This window comes from Mesoplodon bidens, assembly GCF_964165515.1.
Source record: "Mesoplodon bidens genome assembly, chromosome: 16".
NCBI classification, from domain to species: Eukaryota; Metazoa; Chordata; class Mammalia; order Artiodactyla; family Ziphiidae; genus Mesoplodon; species Mesoplodon bidens.
The window spans coordinates 77,642,764-77,655,900 of record NC_138173.1 but is presented as its reverse complement, the minus strand read 5'-3'; the positions used below and the strand labels follow the sequence as shown (position 1 = coordinate 77,655,900).

At 65.0% G+C, this 13,137-nt stretch overlaps 1 protein-coding gene across 3 annotated transcripts in view; it reads right to left on the bottom strand.

Moving 5' to 3' along the window:
- Positions 1-91: 91 nt before the first annotated feature.
- Positions 92-13,137, bottom strand: part of MROH1 (maestro heat like repeat family member 1) — a 66,710-nt gene continuing 53,664 nt past the window's right edge. For all 3 annotated transcript variants that reach the window (XM_081214361.1, XM_081214359.1, XM_081214360.1), the window contains 12 exons: positions 10,027-10,181; positions 6,652-6,817; positions 5,860-6,056; positions 2,986-3,123; positions 2,513-2,627; positions 2,050-2,196; positions 1,679-1,867; positions 1,353-1,508; positions 1,136-1,270; positions 953-1,055; positions 812-877; positions 92-364 (listed from right to left, as the gene is read on the bottom strand). In XM_081214361.1, coding sequence (XP_081070487.1) covers positions 279-364; positions 812-877; positions 953-1,055; positions 1,136-1,270; positions 1,353-1,508; positions 1,679-1,867; positions 2,050-2,196; positions 2,513-2,627; positions 2,986-3,123; positions 5,860-6,056; positions 6,652-6,817; positions 10,027-10,181 — 1,653 coding nt within the window. In that variant the 3' untranslated portion in view covers positions 92-278. The remainder of the gene's footprint in view (positions 365-811; positions 878-952; positions 1,056-1,135; positions 1,271-1,352; positions 1,509-1,678; positions 1,868-2,049; positions 2,197-2,512; positions 2,628-2,985; positions 3,124-5,859; positions 6,057-6,651; positions 6,818-10,026; positions 10,182-13,137) is intronic.

Here is a 13,137-nt window from a genome sequence, read left to right as displayed (position 1 = left end):
CGTGACCTTCTCTGAGTCAGGATGCCTAACCGGGGAGAGGGCCTGCTGACCTGCCTGGAAGGAGAGGCCACGTCACTGCGGCACCTGCTGAGCAGCAAATGGCTTTATTGGGAAGGGGGGGACAGCGACTTGCCCACCCTCGTGGCCCCAGCCCTCCCTTGCTGTGTGGGCCTGGGGGCTCCCCTCGGGCAGGGGGCTCCTTAGGGCCCCATCTCGGAGGTTCGGTTCGGGCCGGCGAGGCCGGTATTGCGTGTAGGGGCAGCGCTGCCACGGGAGCCTCAGGCGAACTTCACCAGGCGGCCCAGAGTCTCAGCAGCTTTCACGCGCACCGCGGGGGCCGGATCCTTGAGCAGGAGCTGGAGCGCTGGGGGACAGGGAGCCGCTGCTGGGGGCTCCTCTGCGGCCCTCTGAGAGCTGAAAGTCGTCCGAGCCTGTGGTCCCGCCCACACCCCGCTAGCAGCTGTGGCTAAGGCTGAACCCCCCTTTCTTGGCGCGCTGAGCCTGGGGGCCAGGACCCCAAGGCTCACACCCCACCCTGTGCGTGGGGGCTGCCCGCCCACCGCCCTCCTAAGACAGGCCTCTGCCGGGAGGGCTCAGGAGCCAACGGAAAGATAGTTTTTCCTTTTTTAGTGTTTTTTAAGCTCTTGGAACAGTTAAGAAGTTTCCGTGAATTACTAGAGACGATGAGGTCACCAGTGACAGGGAAAAAATCCTTGAAATCCAGGAAAATCACTTAGTCCCCCCTGGTGCCCACAGGGTCAGCGCGGCCCAGCGCGTCGTGGGGGGCGGGGCCCCCAGGACTGGGGCTCACCCGCCAGGAGCTGCTCCAGGTCCACCTGCGGCCGGCGCTCAGCCTCCACGTGCAGCACCAGGAACCCTGCGGGGGTGGGGGTGGGGCCGGGGTCAGAGTCCGCGCGGTGGGGAGCGGGAGGGGGGCCCGGGGCAGCCTCACCTGTGAACATGGGGGCCGCGGCGCGGATGTCCTCCCAGCTGCTCTTGAAGTAGAACAGGCTGGTGCTCAGCAGGCGGCCCAGCAGGTCGGGGAAGTAGTGCATCTGCAGGAGGCCCTGAGTCAGGCTCCGCCCCCGCCCCGCCGCCCCGCCCTGCCGCCCCGCCCTGCCGCCCCGCCCCTCACCAGGTGCTTGCAGGTGGTGTTGAGGAACTCTCCAAAGTGCAGGCCCCGGTCCTCCTGCAGGTGCTTCTGGAAGATGGCTGCCAGCTCCTCACAATCCAGGTTGGGGCCGCACATGCGCAAGGCGAACCTGCAGGCCTGCAGGGCACGGGCCGAGCCCTGAGTCCCTGAGTCCCTGAGTGAGTCCGGCCCGGCCTGCCCATACCCCCTGGCTACTCACAGCAGCCACTGGGGGCTGGGGGTCCTGCAGGTGCAGCAGCAGGGGCGCAAGCCCGGCAACAACCTGCTCCAGGAAGACGTCCTCGCAGTCCCCCTGGCAGGCTTTGTTGAGGTGCCCGAAGAGGCGGATCGACGCAGAACGGAACTCCATCTGTTCCTGGGGGAGGGGGGCGGCAGGTGTCACCCTATGGGGCCCTCCCCAGAACTGCCCACCTGTCGACCCCGGGGCCTGGCCCTGAGGGGGGGGTGGTGACGGCTCGCGGGGCGCGGAGAGGAAGGGGTAGGAGCCAGGTGGGCACGGCCAGGGGCGGGGCTGGCGGGGCCTACACTGTCGAAGAAGGGCCGGATGCGGATGGCAATGTGCAGTAGCACCGAGCGCAGGTCCCAGGCCTCCACCAGGTCCAGCAGCCTCGCGAGGCCCACCATGGCCTCCAGGGCCACCAAGCTGTGCGGGTCGTCACCGTCGTCCAGCCCACTGATCATGGCCGTCAGGAGTTGGGGGCCATGGGCCCGTACCTGGGGATGCCACACACACCTGTGTGCCCAGGTCGTGCCGTGGAATGGCTCAGCCCCCACCCTCCCGGTGCCATCTCCACGCCCATGCCCACCGCCTGCACCGCGTCCACCTGGGTCTCCTCACTGGCCGCAGCTGTGCCGTCTCTCCTGGGGACGGCCCCAGAGGGTGGCCAGCCCCTCACCTTATCCGGGGAGCCCGAGGCAATGTTGGCCAGGCCGCGGAGCACCAGCCTTCGCACACGGGCGCACGGGTCCTTCTGCCGCGCCAGCAGGTTGTCCAGCAGGGACTCCAGGAGCATCAGGTCGTTCACCATGTTGCTGCTAAGCAGCTGGGGGGCAGAGGTGCTCTGACTACCCTTGCCCCACTAACCCCAGGCTTGCCCCGCCCCCTCCCCACCACTACACTGGGCAGCCCTCCCAGTCGCAAGTCACTTTGAGGAGGGGACATGGCAGAGGCCAGCTGAGGCCTGTACGCGAAGCCTGGGCTCCTGGCCTCCCCGGAACTCCTGACCCAGCCCCACCCAGGCCCCCGCTGCCATGGCCTGGGGCAGGTTTTCCAGGAGGAGGCCTGAGCCTGCCTGTCGGGGAGGGCTCCCCGCTGCCCCGCCAGGCCCCTATTCGTGATCCAGAACACGTGGCTCCTACCTCGGCCAGGAAGGCTGTGGAGCTGACCCTCTGGATCTCATACACACTGCTCTGCGTGGCGAACAGCGCCTTCGTCACCAGGGGCAGCCGGGGGCCCGCGAACTTGGCCATGGCACTGGGAAGGAGGCTACACTGGGCAGGGCTGGGGCCGCAGGCCTCCCCAGAGCACGTCCCACTCCCACGTGGGCCTGGGGGCACTTCTGCCTCCCAACCTGCACTGTCTGTGCCCTCCGGCCCGTGAGCCCCCTGCCCGGCTGCCGGGCCCTGCACGTCCTCCCTCTCCAGACGCGCCCCTCCCAGCCCGCCGCGCCTAGAGACCCCAGCTGCCTCCCCGCTGCCCCCACGCACCTGCTCCTCATGCTGGGCCCCCTCCCAGGTGCCACTGGGGGCCCCCGGATGGTACCTGAACAGGACCTGGCCTGTCAGAGCCCAGCCAGCACCAGACCTGGGGTGTGCGGGCCAGGCCTGCTCACCTGGCCAGCCGGGTGACCCCCTCCTCGTGCCCGGCCGAGGTCCTGAGCAGCTGCCAGCCCCCCTCCCGCTCCATGCACTGCACCACGTCGTCGTTGCCACCTCGGAGAAGCACGGCCTGCAGCGCGTCCACCGCGGAGCTGCAAAGACACGGGCGTGGCTGGCAGGGCGCCCAGCTGCGCGCACGCACGCACACACACCTGTGCTGCTGGCAGATGTGTCCCGGGGCCACCCAGCCAGCTCCCTACCAGCAGCATCCTAGGGGGCGCAGGTTCTGGGCTTGCCCCTTCCCCTCATCCAGGCACCACTGTGGACCCTCTGGTCTCAGGCAGACTGCTCCTGTCTCCCCAACCCCCATGAGGGGCAGTTGGGGACTCTGCAGGTAGTGTCCCCAAGGCCCCCTGGAGCAGGCAAGGCCCTCATTAATTTTAGGGTAACAATCAGCTGCTTTTTTCACCTGCCTTAAAGACCTTCGTTTAATTAGAAAAAAAAAAAGATGAAAAAGAAAATGGAGAAAACCCTTCATAAAAATGAACTCAAAAGGCAAATCAGAGTCTGACTCCTGCCTGGGCCAGGCAGCTCCATCTGCCACGCCCAGCTGGCCCTCTCTCTTGTAGGAGGAGCCCAAGGAGGCAGAAACCAGCTGGAACTGCGTGTCTGGCCCCCTCATTTGATGAACCCTTCCCCAGCTCAGGCAGAGGGTGCAGGGCTGCCAGTGAGCAGGCAGCAGGGGCAGGACCTCACAGACAGGATTAGGGACAGCAGTACTGGCCCAATATGGACCTGGCAGAGGCTCACACCAGCCTGCGGCCCAGAGAGACAGCACATCAGGGTCCCCGGGGCCACACAGGGAGGGCCTCAGGGCCGCAGCCCCCACCCCTGTGCTGATCCCCTCTCCTGACATCGATCACCTCACGTCAGTCCCCGCGTGGGCCCTCAGACGTGTGTGTCAACGTAGGGCCGTCCCTGGGGCTCCTGGCCCAAGGGCACATGCCCACCCCCTGGCCAGTGCACTGGACCCTCGACGGGGCGGTCAGGCGTCAGCTGCATGGGGTCTTCCTGTGACCTCGATGGCTCAGCTGCTGGGGTGCAGGGGCAGCCAGGGGCCTAGGCGCTTGGAGCGTGAGGGCCAGGTCTTGCCAGCTGCACAGTACAGGCCTCACATCTGGGGAGGGGCGGGGTGGGTGTCGGGGACTCTGACGCGCTTTTGGAGGCCCCGTGACTGGTCCCGGTCCAGGGGTCCTGGCAGCCCAGGAAGCAGATGCTGGTAGACTCCCCCAAGCCCAGCCGTATGCACACAACCCACTTCCTCCACCTCGGCCCAGCTCCATCCTTATGGTCATCCCCGGGTGGAATTAGGGCTGTGGGGATGCCCCTGGTTGGGGGGAGGGGTCTGGTGTCCACTGACAGCTGGACAGGCTCCCTGGCTGTGCGTCCACAGACTATACCCAGCTGGGTCCCCGCCCCAGGGAAGACACTAGAAGGTGGCTCCCACTGTCCCAGGAGCTCTGCAGTCCCAGCAGAGGCCCAGACATTGGGGGGCCCCTGGATGTGGGGCACCCACACCGACTGCAGGCACAGAAAACCAATCCAGCCACGCGGTCACTGGGCAGATGCCCATGGTGCCCGCCAAGGAGTCCCGCACGGTGTGGGCAGGGCTGGCCCACACCTAGGGCCCAGCAGCTCTGCGCCTGGCTCCACACCCTGCTCCAGGCCTCAAGGCCCAGAAGAGGTGCCACCTGGCTACAGCGAACGGGCAGTGGTGAGAGGGGCAGGTCTGGCCGAGGAGCAGGTCGACAATTCAGATGAGGTGCCTCCCTGTCTGTTCACCCTACTGCCCAGACTTTCTGGGGGTGTGGCGTTTGCAAGGGTCTGACTTGCTGGCTAATGGCCTCCGTCAGAGCCAAGGCCTGTGCCTGGCACTGCACACATCCTGGCTCAGGGGTGGCCCCCCCAGAACCCCTCTTTGGGCCATGGGACTGTAGGCCCCACAGCTCAGACCACGGCGCTGGAGCCGGTGTGCTAGGCCCGGGGTTGCTTGGGCCATGTCTGCTGGGCCGTTCACATTTCCACCCGGTCTGCACAGTCAGGCCAGGCCTCCTGACACACAGCCTTCGCTGGAGTGGATGCGTTAGTTCTGCGGTGGGGCAGCCCCGCAGTGGGGCGGGGCGAACTGACTCTGTCCCTCATGTGTCCCCAGCCAGACCCTGGGGAAGGGTGGGGAGGCGGCCGGCCAGGCTGACAGTCACTCAGGCTCCGGTGGCCCCGGGGCGTCAGCTTCCTCTGCTCATCCTGTGGCCCCAGACAACTGTTTGGAGCCCTGAAGAGCCACCAGGGGGAGCAGGAATGTCCCCAGGAGCTGAAACAGCCCCACCCCGCCGTCCCCAGGCTCCTGCCCCAGGACCCAGGGCCCCAAACCCCAACGAGAGGCAAGGGGAACGTGCCTGCATAGGCCAGTGGCACCAGGGGCCTGGCTCTGAGCCAACCCGGCATCACCCGTGTGGCAGCTGGGCCCTCCCCAACAGGGCTGGGGGCCGGGGCCAACCCAGCTGAGAGGCCACTCAGGGGAGGCAGGGAGGCTGCTGCAGAGTTTCTGTCTGAAGGTGGGGGGCCCCAATCAAGTGTAGGAAGAGCTGGAACTTGGAGCTGAAGACAGGTCGCAAACACAGAGTGGGCTCACGCAGACCCTGCCATACCCAAGCATTCCTCACGCTCCGCCCTCCCAAAGAAGGTGCAGTTCACGACCCATCTGATGTCCCCAGGAAGCCCCGCCCCGACTGTCCCCATCCCTCCTGCAGCCCAGGGAAGCTGCACTCCCAGCAGGGACAGCAGCCCACAGACGAGCGTGCCAGGGGTGCAAGGTGGGGCCCGCTTACCTGCAGGGCTCGAGGCTCCGCGAGGCCAGGCCTGAGCTGGCGCTCTTCCTCTCCTTGGCCTGCAGGTTCCTGGGCAGCTGGACACCCACGGTGCAGCTGACCCGCAGCAGCAGTGCCGCAAACAGCTGGGGGTAGAGCTCCAGCACCGCCGGCCCAGACGCCGGGGCAGACGCTACCTCGTACAGCGCACAGGTGGCCTGGGGACGGGGCCACCTCAGCCTCAGCCCTCCCCACTCCGGGCCAGGTCTAACGAGGCCAGCCACAGCGAAGGCTGGACCCTGCACCCCAGGACCCAAACTGGCCTGAAGCCCCACTTCCTTAGCAGGTACCCCATGTCCCCAGAGGTCTTGGGCCCTGGGAGCAGCAGGAGGCGCCTGAGGGGCGGCCGGGTGGGCAGGACAAGGAGCTTAGCCCTGCCTAGCTGGGCCCTCGGGGGCAGGAGGCAGGCCCAGGGCAGTGTGGCCGCCGGGGGACGGGCTCCCAGCATCTGCTCTCGTGCTTTAGCAGGAGGAGGAGGAAACTCTCACAGCTGCTTTACTGTGGAAACGCTGCCAAGCTGGGTTTATTCTTTTTCCGCAGGGTGAAACAGAGTGCGCTCCCTCGGGGACCGACACCTGCGGGGCCTTTACGAGCGCCTGCTCCGGTGCCCCAGTCAGCCGCCAGGTGCCTGCGGGGTGCCACCCAGGCCCCCCTAGGGGCCCTCCCGCGGCGGCCACGAGGCCCCTTACCAGCCTCCTGGACCGGCAGGGGGGAGGGGGAGGGGCCCGGCGTGCCGCCCCAGAGCTCACTCACCGCAAGGGGCGGCAGGGTGGCCGCGCGGTCGGGCGCGCTGCTCCGCAGGAAGGCCCGGCTCTGCTTGAACGGCACGTCCCTGTTCATCTTCTCCAGGAGCAGCCCCAGGACCTGCGTGGCGAGGCTGGGCTCCACGGCCAGCGCCCTCCACAGGGTGCAGGTGTGGCTGGAGCGGGGCAGGAGGACGGTCACCCCGAGGCCGCTGCTGGCCCCTGTCGTGCCCACCAGCCTCAGCTCCAGCCAGGCCACGAGCGGCACCCTGACCTCAGACCCCAACTCACCCCTTCCTCTGACCCAGTGGCCTGCAATCAGGCGGCCCGGGGGGCGAGCAGAGCTGGCAAAAAGGGCAGAAGATCTCACTGGTACGGGGGCGGGGAGAGGAGGCGTCCCCTGGGAGCTGCCAGAAGCAGACACTGGACTTCCTTGGAGGGGGCAGCACCACCCCAGGCCTCGGGGGCACCTACAAGTCACCCTTCCCGCAATGAGCAGCACGTGGCCAAGGAAGGCAGGCATGTGAGTGAGGTCAGGCGGAGGCCGCAGGAGGCCCGAGCAGCCTGCAGACCCCGGGTGCTCAGACACGCGGGGAGGCGGCTGTGCGTCACACGTTTACGGAGAGAAGAGACAGACTCCAGATACCTAACTGGACCCGGAAATTCTAAACATAGAGCACGTCTGGAAGCCAACCAACAGCTCTTTAGAAGTGAGACACAGGGACTTCCCTGGCGGTCCAGTGGTCAAGACCCTGCGCTCCCAGTGCAGGGGGCCCGGGTTCGATTCTTGGTCGGGGGACTAGATCCCACACGCTACGCGGTGTGGCCAAAAAGACAAAACAAACAAACAAAAAGAATTGAGACACCTAACCCTGCACTCAGTGACATATTTGGCACCAGCCTGGATACAGCAGGAGAGAGAAACAATGAAGTGGAAGGTAAACGGAGGGAGTTACCCAGAAGCCAGCAGAGAACAATCACGGCGGAAATTCAGAGCCAGACGTGTAGGGGGTGGGACGAAAAGGTCTGGCAGACATTTGAGAGAGTGTCTGAAGAGGGGGGCTGAAAACCGGTCAGAGCTGAGGACAGACACCAACTCACAGGCTCAGGAAGCCCGGCAGCCGCCTGGCGGAACAAGGAATGGACACCCACGCCCCCCACCCCCAAAGAAGCAGAGTGCCATAGACAAGGGGCACCTGGTGCGTGTCCCTCACGACCTCGGCACCACCTGGACTCACAGGAGCCAGAAAAGGACACGTCCTCTTACTCAGACTCAAAGAAAGCACGTGCCCAGCTCGAGTCCCAAACTCTGGCAAATAACCTCCGAGAAGGACAGCTGAATAAATGCACGTTCAGACGCACAGAAGTGGGGCTTCTCGCCCCCAGGAGCCGCACGGGGCTCTGGAGGGTGCACTCCAGCGGGAGGGCGCCAGGGCCCTTCGCCGCCCAGTCTCTTCACTCCAGGCAGCTCTGCTGTGACGCGGCGACGGCAGCCACGGGCACGGACAAGGAAACGAAGGTGTGCTCGCTCCCGGAACGCCACCACGGACACGGACATTCCAGTTGCATATGACTTTCCGGACATGAAATATAATTCTTTTTTTTTTTTTTTTTTTTTTTTTTTTTGCGGTACGCGGGCCACTCACTGTTGTGGCCTCTCCCGTTGCGGAGCACAGGCTCCGGATGCACAGGCTCAGCGGCCATGGCTCACGGGCCTGAATGCTCCGCGGCATGTGGGATCTTCCCAGACCGGGGCACGAACCCATGTCCCCTGCATCGGCAGGCGGACCCTCAACCACTGCGCCACCAGGGAAGCCCGAAATATAATTCTTTTGACTTTTCCCCAACCGTTTACAAGTGTAAAGCCCATCGTTGGCTCAGAGGCAGCGGGTGGTGGGCAGATTCGGCCCTGGCCGCACTGTGCCCACCCTGCCCTGACGACCCCGCTCCTATGAACACGCAAAGCACTGGCACAGCAGGAAAGGAGGGACAGCAGCACCCTGCACCCCGAGGACAGCAAAAGAAGCAGGAGAACGTCCAGAGGGCTCCACTGACGCCACGTTCAAGATCAGGCAAAACACACCTCTGGCAACAGCAGTCAGACAGCAGCGACCTTTCAGGGAGTTTCGACTGAGCAGGCACAGAGCCTAGTAGGGGCTGGATGCCTGCCCCGTCTCCCTCTGCGCGCGGCTGAGGCCCCCCAGGGCCTGTGGCAGTGTCCGTGCTCTTCTGCATGAGCCGCACCCATGAAAGGCAGGGACGCCGAGCCGAGGGGCGGGTGCGTGAGCAGACACACTGCCTGCACAGGGCAGCCACGACAAGGACGGGCAGGGCGGGGGGCCGCCCCTGCAGAGGCCTGCACTGCCCGGGGACGCTGGAGAACACAGAGTGTGCAACTTCCAAACTAACTGAGTGGAAGACGAAATTGTAAAAAAGACCCTGCCAATCTAAAAAGGACAATGAAGAAGATACAGAAAAAAGACCAAGAGAAGACAAAACATAAGACAGTGGGTTTAACCCCAACTACCTCAGCAACCAAGAGCGTCTATTTACCCTGGAAAAGGAACACGCCTAAACTGCGAAGGCAAAGAAAGGCTGACAGTGACGGGCCGGGAGAGGCAACAGCGGCAGACGCTGACAGACGTGACCCGGGGAGAAGCCGCACACACTGGGACCGGGGGCCCCGAGCGGCGCCGGCACCTAAGTGAGAGCAAAGCAGGCAGCGCGCGCGCACGTCTTGACGGCAGGTGCAGGCGCGTCCGGCCACCGGGGCCATGGCCGCGGGGAGGGGCTGTGCTGCCTCCCCACACAGGGGCCTCCAGGAGGCCTCCACCCACGCCGTGGACAGCAAACAAAGACAGGAGCAGCGGGCCCTGAGCTCTGGAAGCACTGGGACCACAGCAACGGCCACCTGGAGGCCTCGGTGCAGGAGGGGAGGGGACCCCAGGGGCTGTGGTACACAGATAGGGCTGGGCACAGGCCCTGGCGTGGAGAAGTCCTGCCCTGAGAGCCCGAGGATGGCAACCTGAGGGTCGCCGATGGGAGCTCGGGGATTGGGGTGCGAGCGGGGAACGGGTCGGAGCTCCCATACTTCGCCCCGCCCCTGGCAACCACGAGTTCCCCCCTTCCTGGCTCAAGGAGGGGGCCCCAGGGGTCTGCTCACAGATGATGGTGGACGCCCTCCAGAGAACCAGCCCTGAGGACTGGCCAGCACAGCCCATGAGAGTGAGCCTGTCTCCACCCAGTCCAGGGTCGGGGTCTCCAGGCTCCCACGCAGAGGGGCTGGGGCCCGTGAACGCCACACCAGGGTGGGAGTGACCCTGGAATGTGGAGCCCAGGTGGCTGGAGCCCCACCCGCCCCCACAGGCTAGTGGGCACCACGTACCTGTCAAAGGGCAGGGGGCTGCCCAGAAGGCTGGACACCACGGCGGCGTGGTGCCGGGCCGCCAGGACGTACACGCTGTGCTGTGCGGCCTGCAGCACGTGCTCCCCGCGGGTCTCCTGCAGCTTGGAGCGCAGCACGCTCACGATCTCGGGCACCTGTGGGCGGGCACGCAAGCGCGGTTAGGCCTGCAGCGGGGACACGCCCACACCAGGGGCCCGTCCCCCATGGCCAGGGTGCAGGGGCCCCGGGGAGGCTGGCTGGCCGAGGGGAGGGGAGGGAAGTCCTGTGAGCTCAGAGCTCCCTGCTGCCGGTGCCCAATGGACAGCAGGATCGCAGAGCCCTCGGGGCCGATCCCACACTCCACACGGGAAGCAGGAAGCGACGGGACCCAAGAGGGGCCTGCTGGGAGGAGGTACTGAGACACACACAGGCGTGCGCAGGGCAGAGCGAGAGGGGAAGGCCACCGCGGTGAGCGCTGAGGCTGACGGGGTGACCCAGCCTGTCCCTGGAGGCAGGTCACACACGGGCTGCGCTGCCCCACACCACCTCCCGTGCGGCGTACTGGAACAGGGACAGCGACGTGCAGCCCTGTGCCCAGACTGAGGCCACAGCTGGGTTGGGAGAGGGCCGGCAGCCTCAGGCAGGCTTCATGGGCTGCAGCTGCTGCAGAGGCCACAGATGGGCAACCAGGGCACGGTCACCATCGTGGGCCCCGCGCCACGGGGGTGCTGCCCACGACGGTCTGGGCTGCACAGCTGGGAAGCACCCCGGTGCAAGGTGAGAGCTGATGACAGAGCACTGGACACGGCCCCAGGGACGTGGTCCCTGGGACGGGGAGCTGGCAGGCCGTGGGCTCCGCCAACCCTGGGCTCCTGGGCAGGGCTGGCTGAGGAACCCGCCCGGGGGCCTGGGCCGCAGGAGCAGCGGGAAGGGACCGGCGCGGGGGCACGGGGCGTGGTCCTCGGCAGGGGAGGCAGTGCTGCATGTCCAGTGCTGCCTGGGCCGGGCCAGAGCCCCTGCCTGGGCCTCAGGGAGAGGCCCTGCCGCCGCCATTTCTCAAAGGACTTGTAAGCATGACGAGGCTGTTTTCTTTTTATGACCTCGAGCCCAGAAGGTTGAGGACCCGACTCACAGGCATCCGCACCTCCTTCTAAAGACCTGAACCTCTTTGCTTTGCTCCCACCCGCCTGCCCAGACCCTCGACTGGTCCAGCTGCGTCTCCCTGACAAGACAGGCCGCCACACTAAATAGCCTCCCCGTGTTCCTGCCCGGGGACCTGGGCGGGAAGGTGGTGCTTTAGTGGAGCAGCCTTCGCAGCCGCTGGGCCGGTGCCACCCGTTAGCCGTGGGCGCAGCGACGTTCGCAGACAGCTGCACTGGGACCTTCCAGTCCACGGCCGCCGCTGCAACAGGCCAGACCGTCTCCGGGGCGAGGGGCACGGCTCCTCTCCAGTCTCCTGGGCTCTTTCTTGGCCACGAGGGGCACTGGTCCCCTGAAGATGTGCAGGCCTGGCGGACTCAGGCACTCGTGTGGTTCCCGCACAGACGCAGGTGAGGGCGGCCTTCCTGCAGAAGCCTGTCCCTGTCACCCCAGGTTCTCAAGTGCATTGGAATAGAGTTGCCCATATATATGCTTCATGGTATGTCGAATCTCTTATGTATACGTTTTCCCCTTTTCTCACTTTGCTTTCTTGGATGTTGGCTCTCTTTCTGTGGCTTGTCTTGGCAGAGCTTTATTCCTAATTGTTTCACTGGGCTTATCTATCTTCTTCTCTAATGTCCTCTTTGCTGTTGCATATTCTTTTCAGCAGCCGTACCCATGGGCGCCTGTGAGCAGCTTGAATCTGCTTCCTGTGAACCGTGATGGCAGCGCCCAGGCGCTCAGGCGTGGCGGGCTCTGGGGCTGCATCGGCACCGGGTTCTCAGCTTCCCAGGACTGGTGAGCAGGGGCTGCACCCTAGGCCTGCAGGGCTGCTCCAGACGTACCTTCACCAGCCCTGCTCCCGCGCCTCTTGGTGGCAAGCCCCGCGGGGGCCCTTTAACCTCCCCTCACACCTGGTCTAGGCTGTCTCCTCACAGTAGCCTCACGGAGCTATAATTGCGCACCACATACTTCACCCATTTTAAGTGTACAAGTCAGTGGTTTTTCGTGTATTCACAGGGTTGTGCAGCCATCAATTTTAGAATATTTCTATTACCCGAAAAGAAACCTCATTTCCACGAGCAGTCGCTCCCGGGTTCCCCCGCCCCACCCCCGGCGACCACGAATCCACTTTCCGTGTCTGGATTTGCCTCTTCTGAGCATTTCAGAGAAATGGAATCACACTCTGTGGGGCCTTCTGTGACCAGTGCCTCACACTTCGCCGAGCATTTTCCGGGCTCCTCCAGGCGCTGCGGCGGGAATCGGCCCGTCACTCCTTCCAGCTGCTGACGAGTGTTTCACTGAACGGACACATCCAGCGACTAACTGGTGGGCGTCTGCGTCGTTGCCATGGTTGGGCTGCCAGGCGCATGTCCGTACAGGTTCCCATGGGCATGGGCCCGCTGCTCCCGGGTACACGCCTAGGAGTGGAACTGCCGGGTTGGGCGGCGCCTCCGTGTTTAACGCCTGCCGGGCATCTCTGCAGCAGCGGCTTCACTTCCCATGCCCGCTGTTCTTTCCCGGCATGTCTGTCCCGCCCTCCACCTGACCAGCCTGGCTTGCTGGCGGAGGGGCTCAGCCCGGTCACGGGTCACCTGCTAGGACCACTTTTTCTGATTTAGTGTCAGAGAAACTCAAAGTCCAACAGTGTCCAGGTGTCTCTACGGGGTCCCCCTGCCAGGCTCTCAGGGTAGGAAAGAAAACGGTGGCCCGCCACGGCCCCCATGGGTACTGATGCCAGTGGCCATGTCACATGAGACAGAGGTGGCACGTTGCAGACAAGCTGAAGGTGTAAGTCAGGAACACAGCACCCGGGGTAGGTGTGCTGAGTATGTCTGGGAGCCTGAGCCAGGAGGAGGCAGCCCAGCAGCTCCCTGAGAGGCCAGAAGCAGCCTCGGTGTGCTGGGCCCAGGGAGAGGCACCTGGATTTATCAAGGACGGGTGGGACCTGGAACTATTAAGGGACTCCTA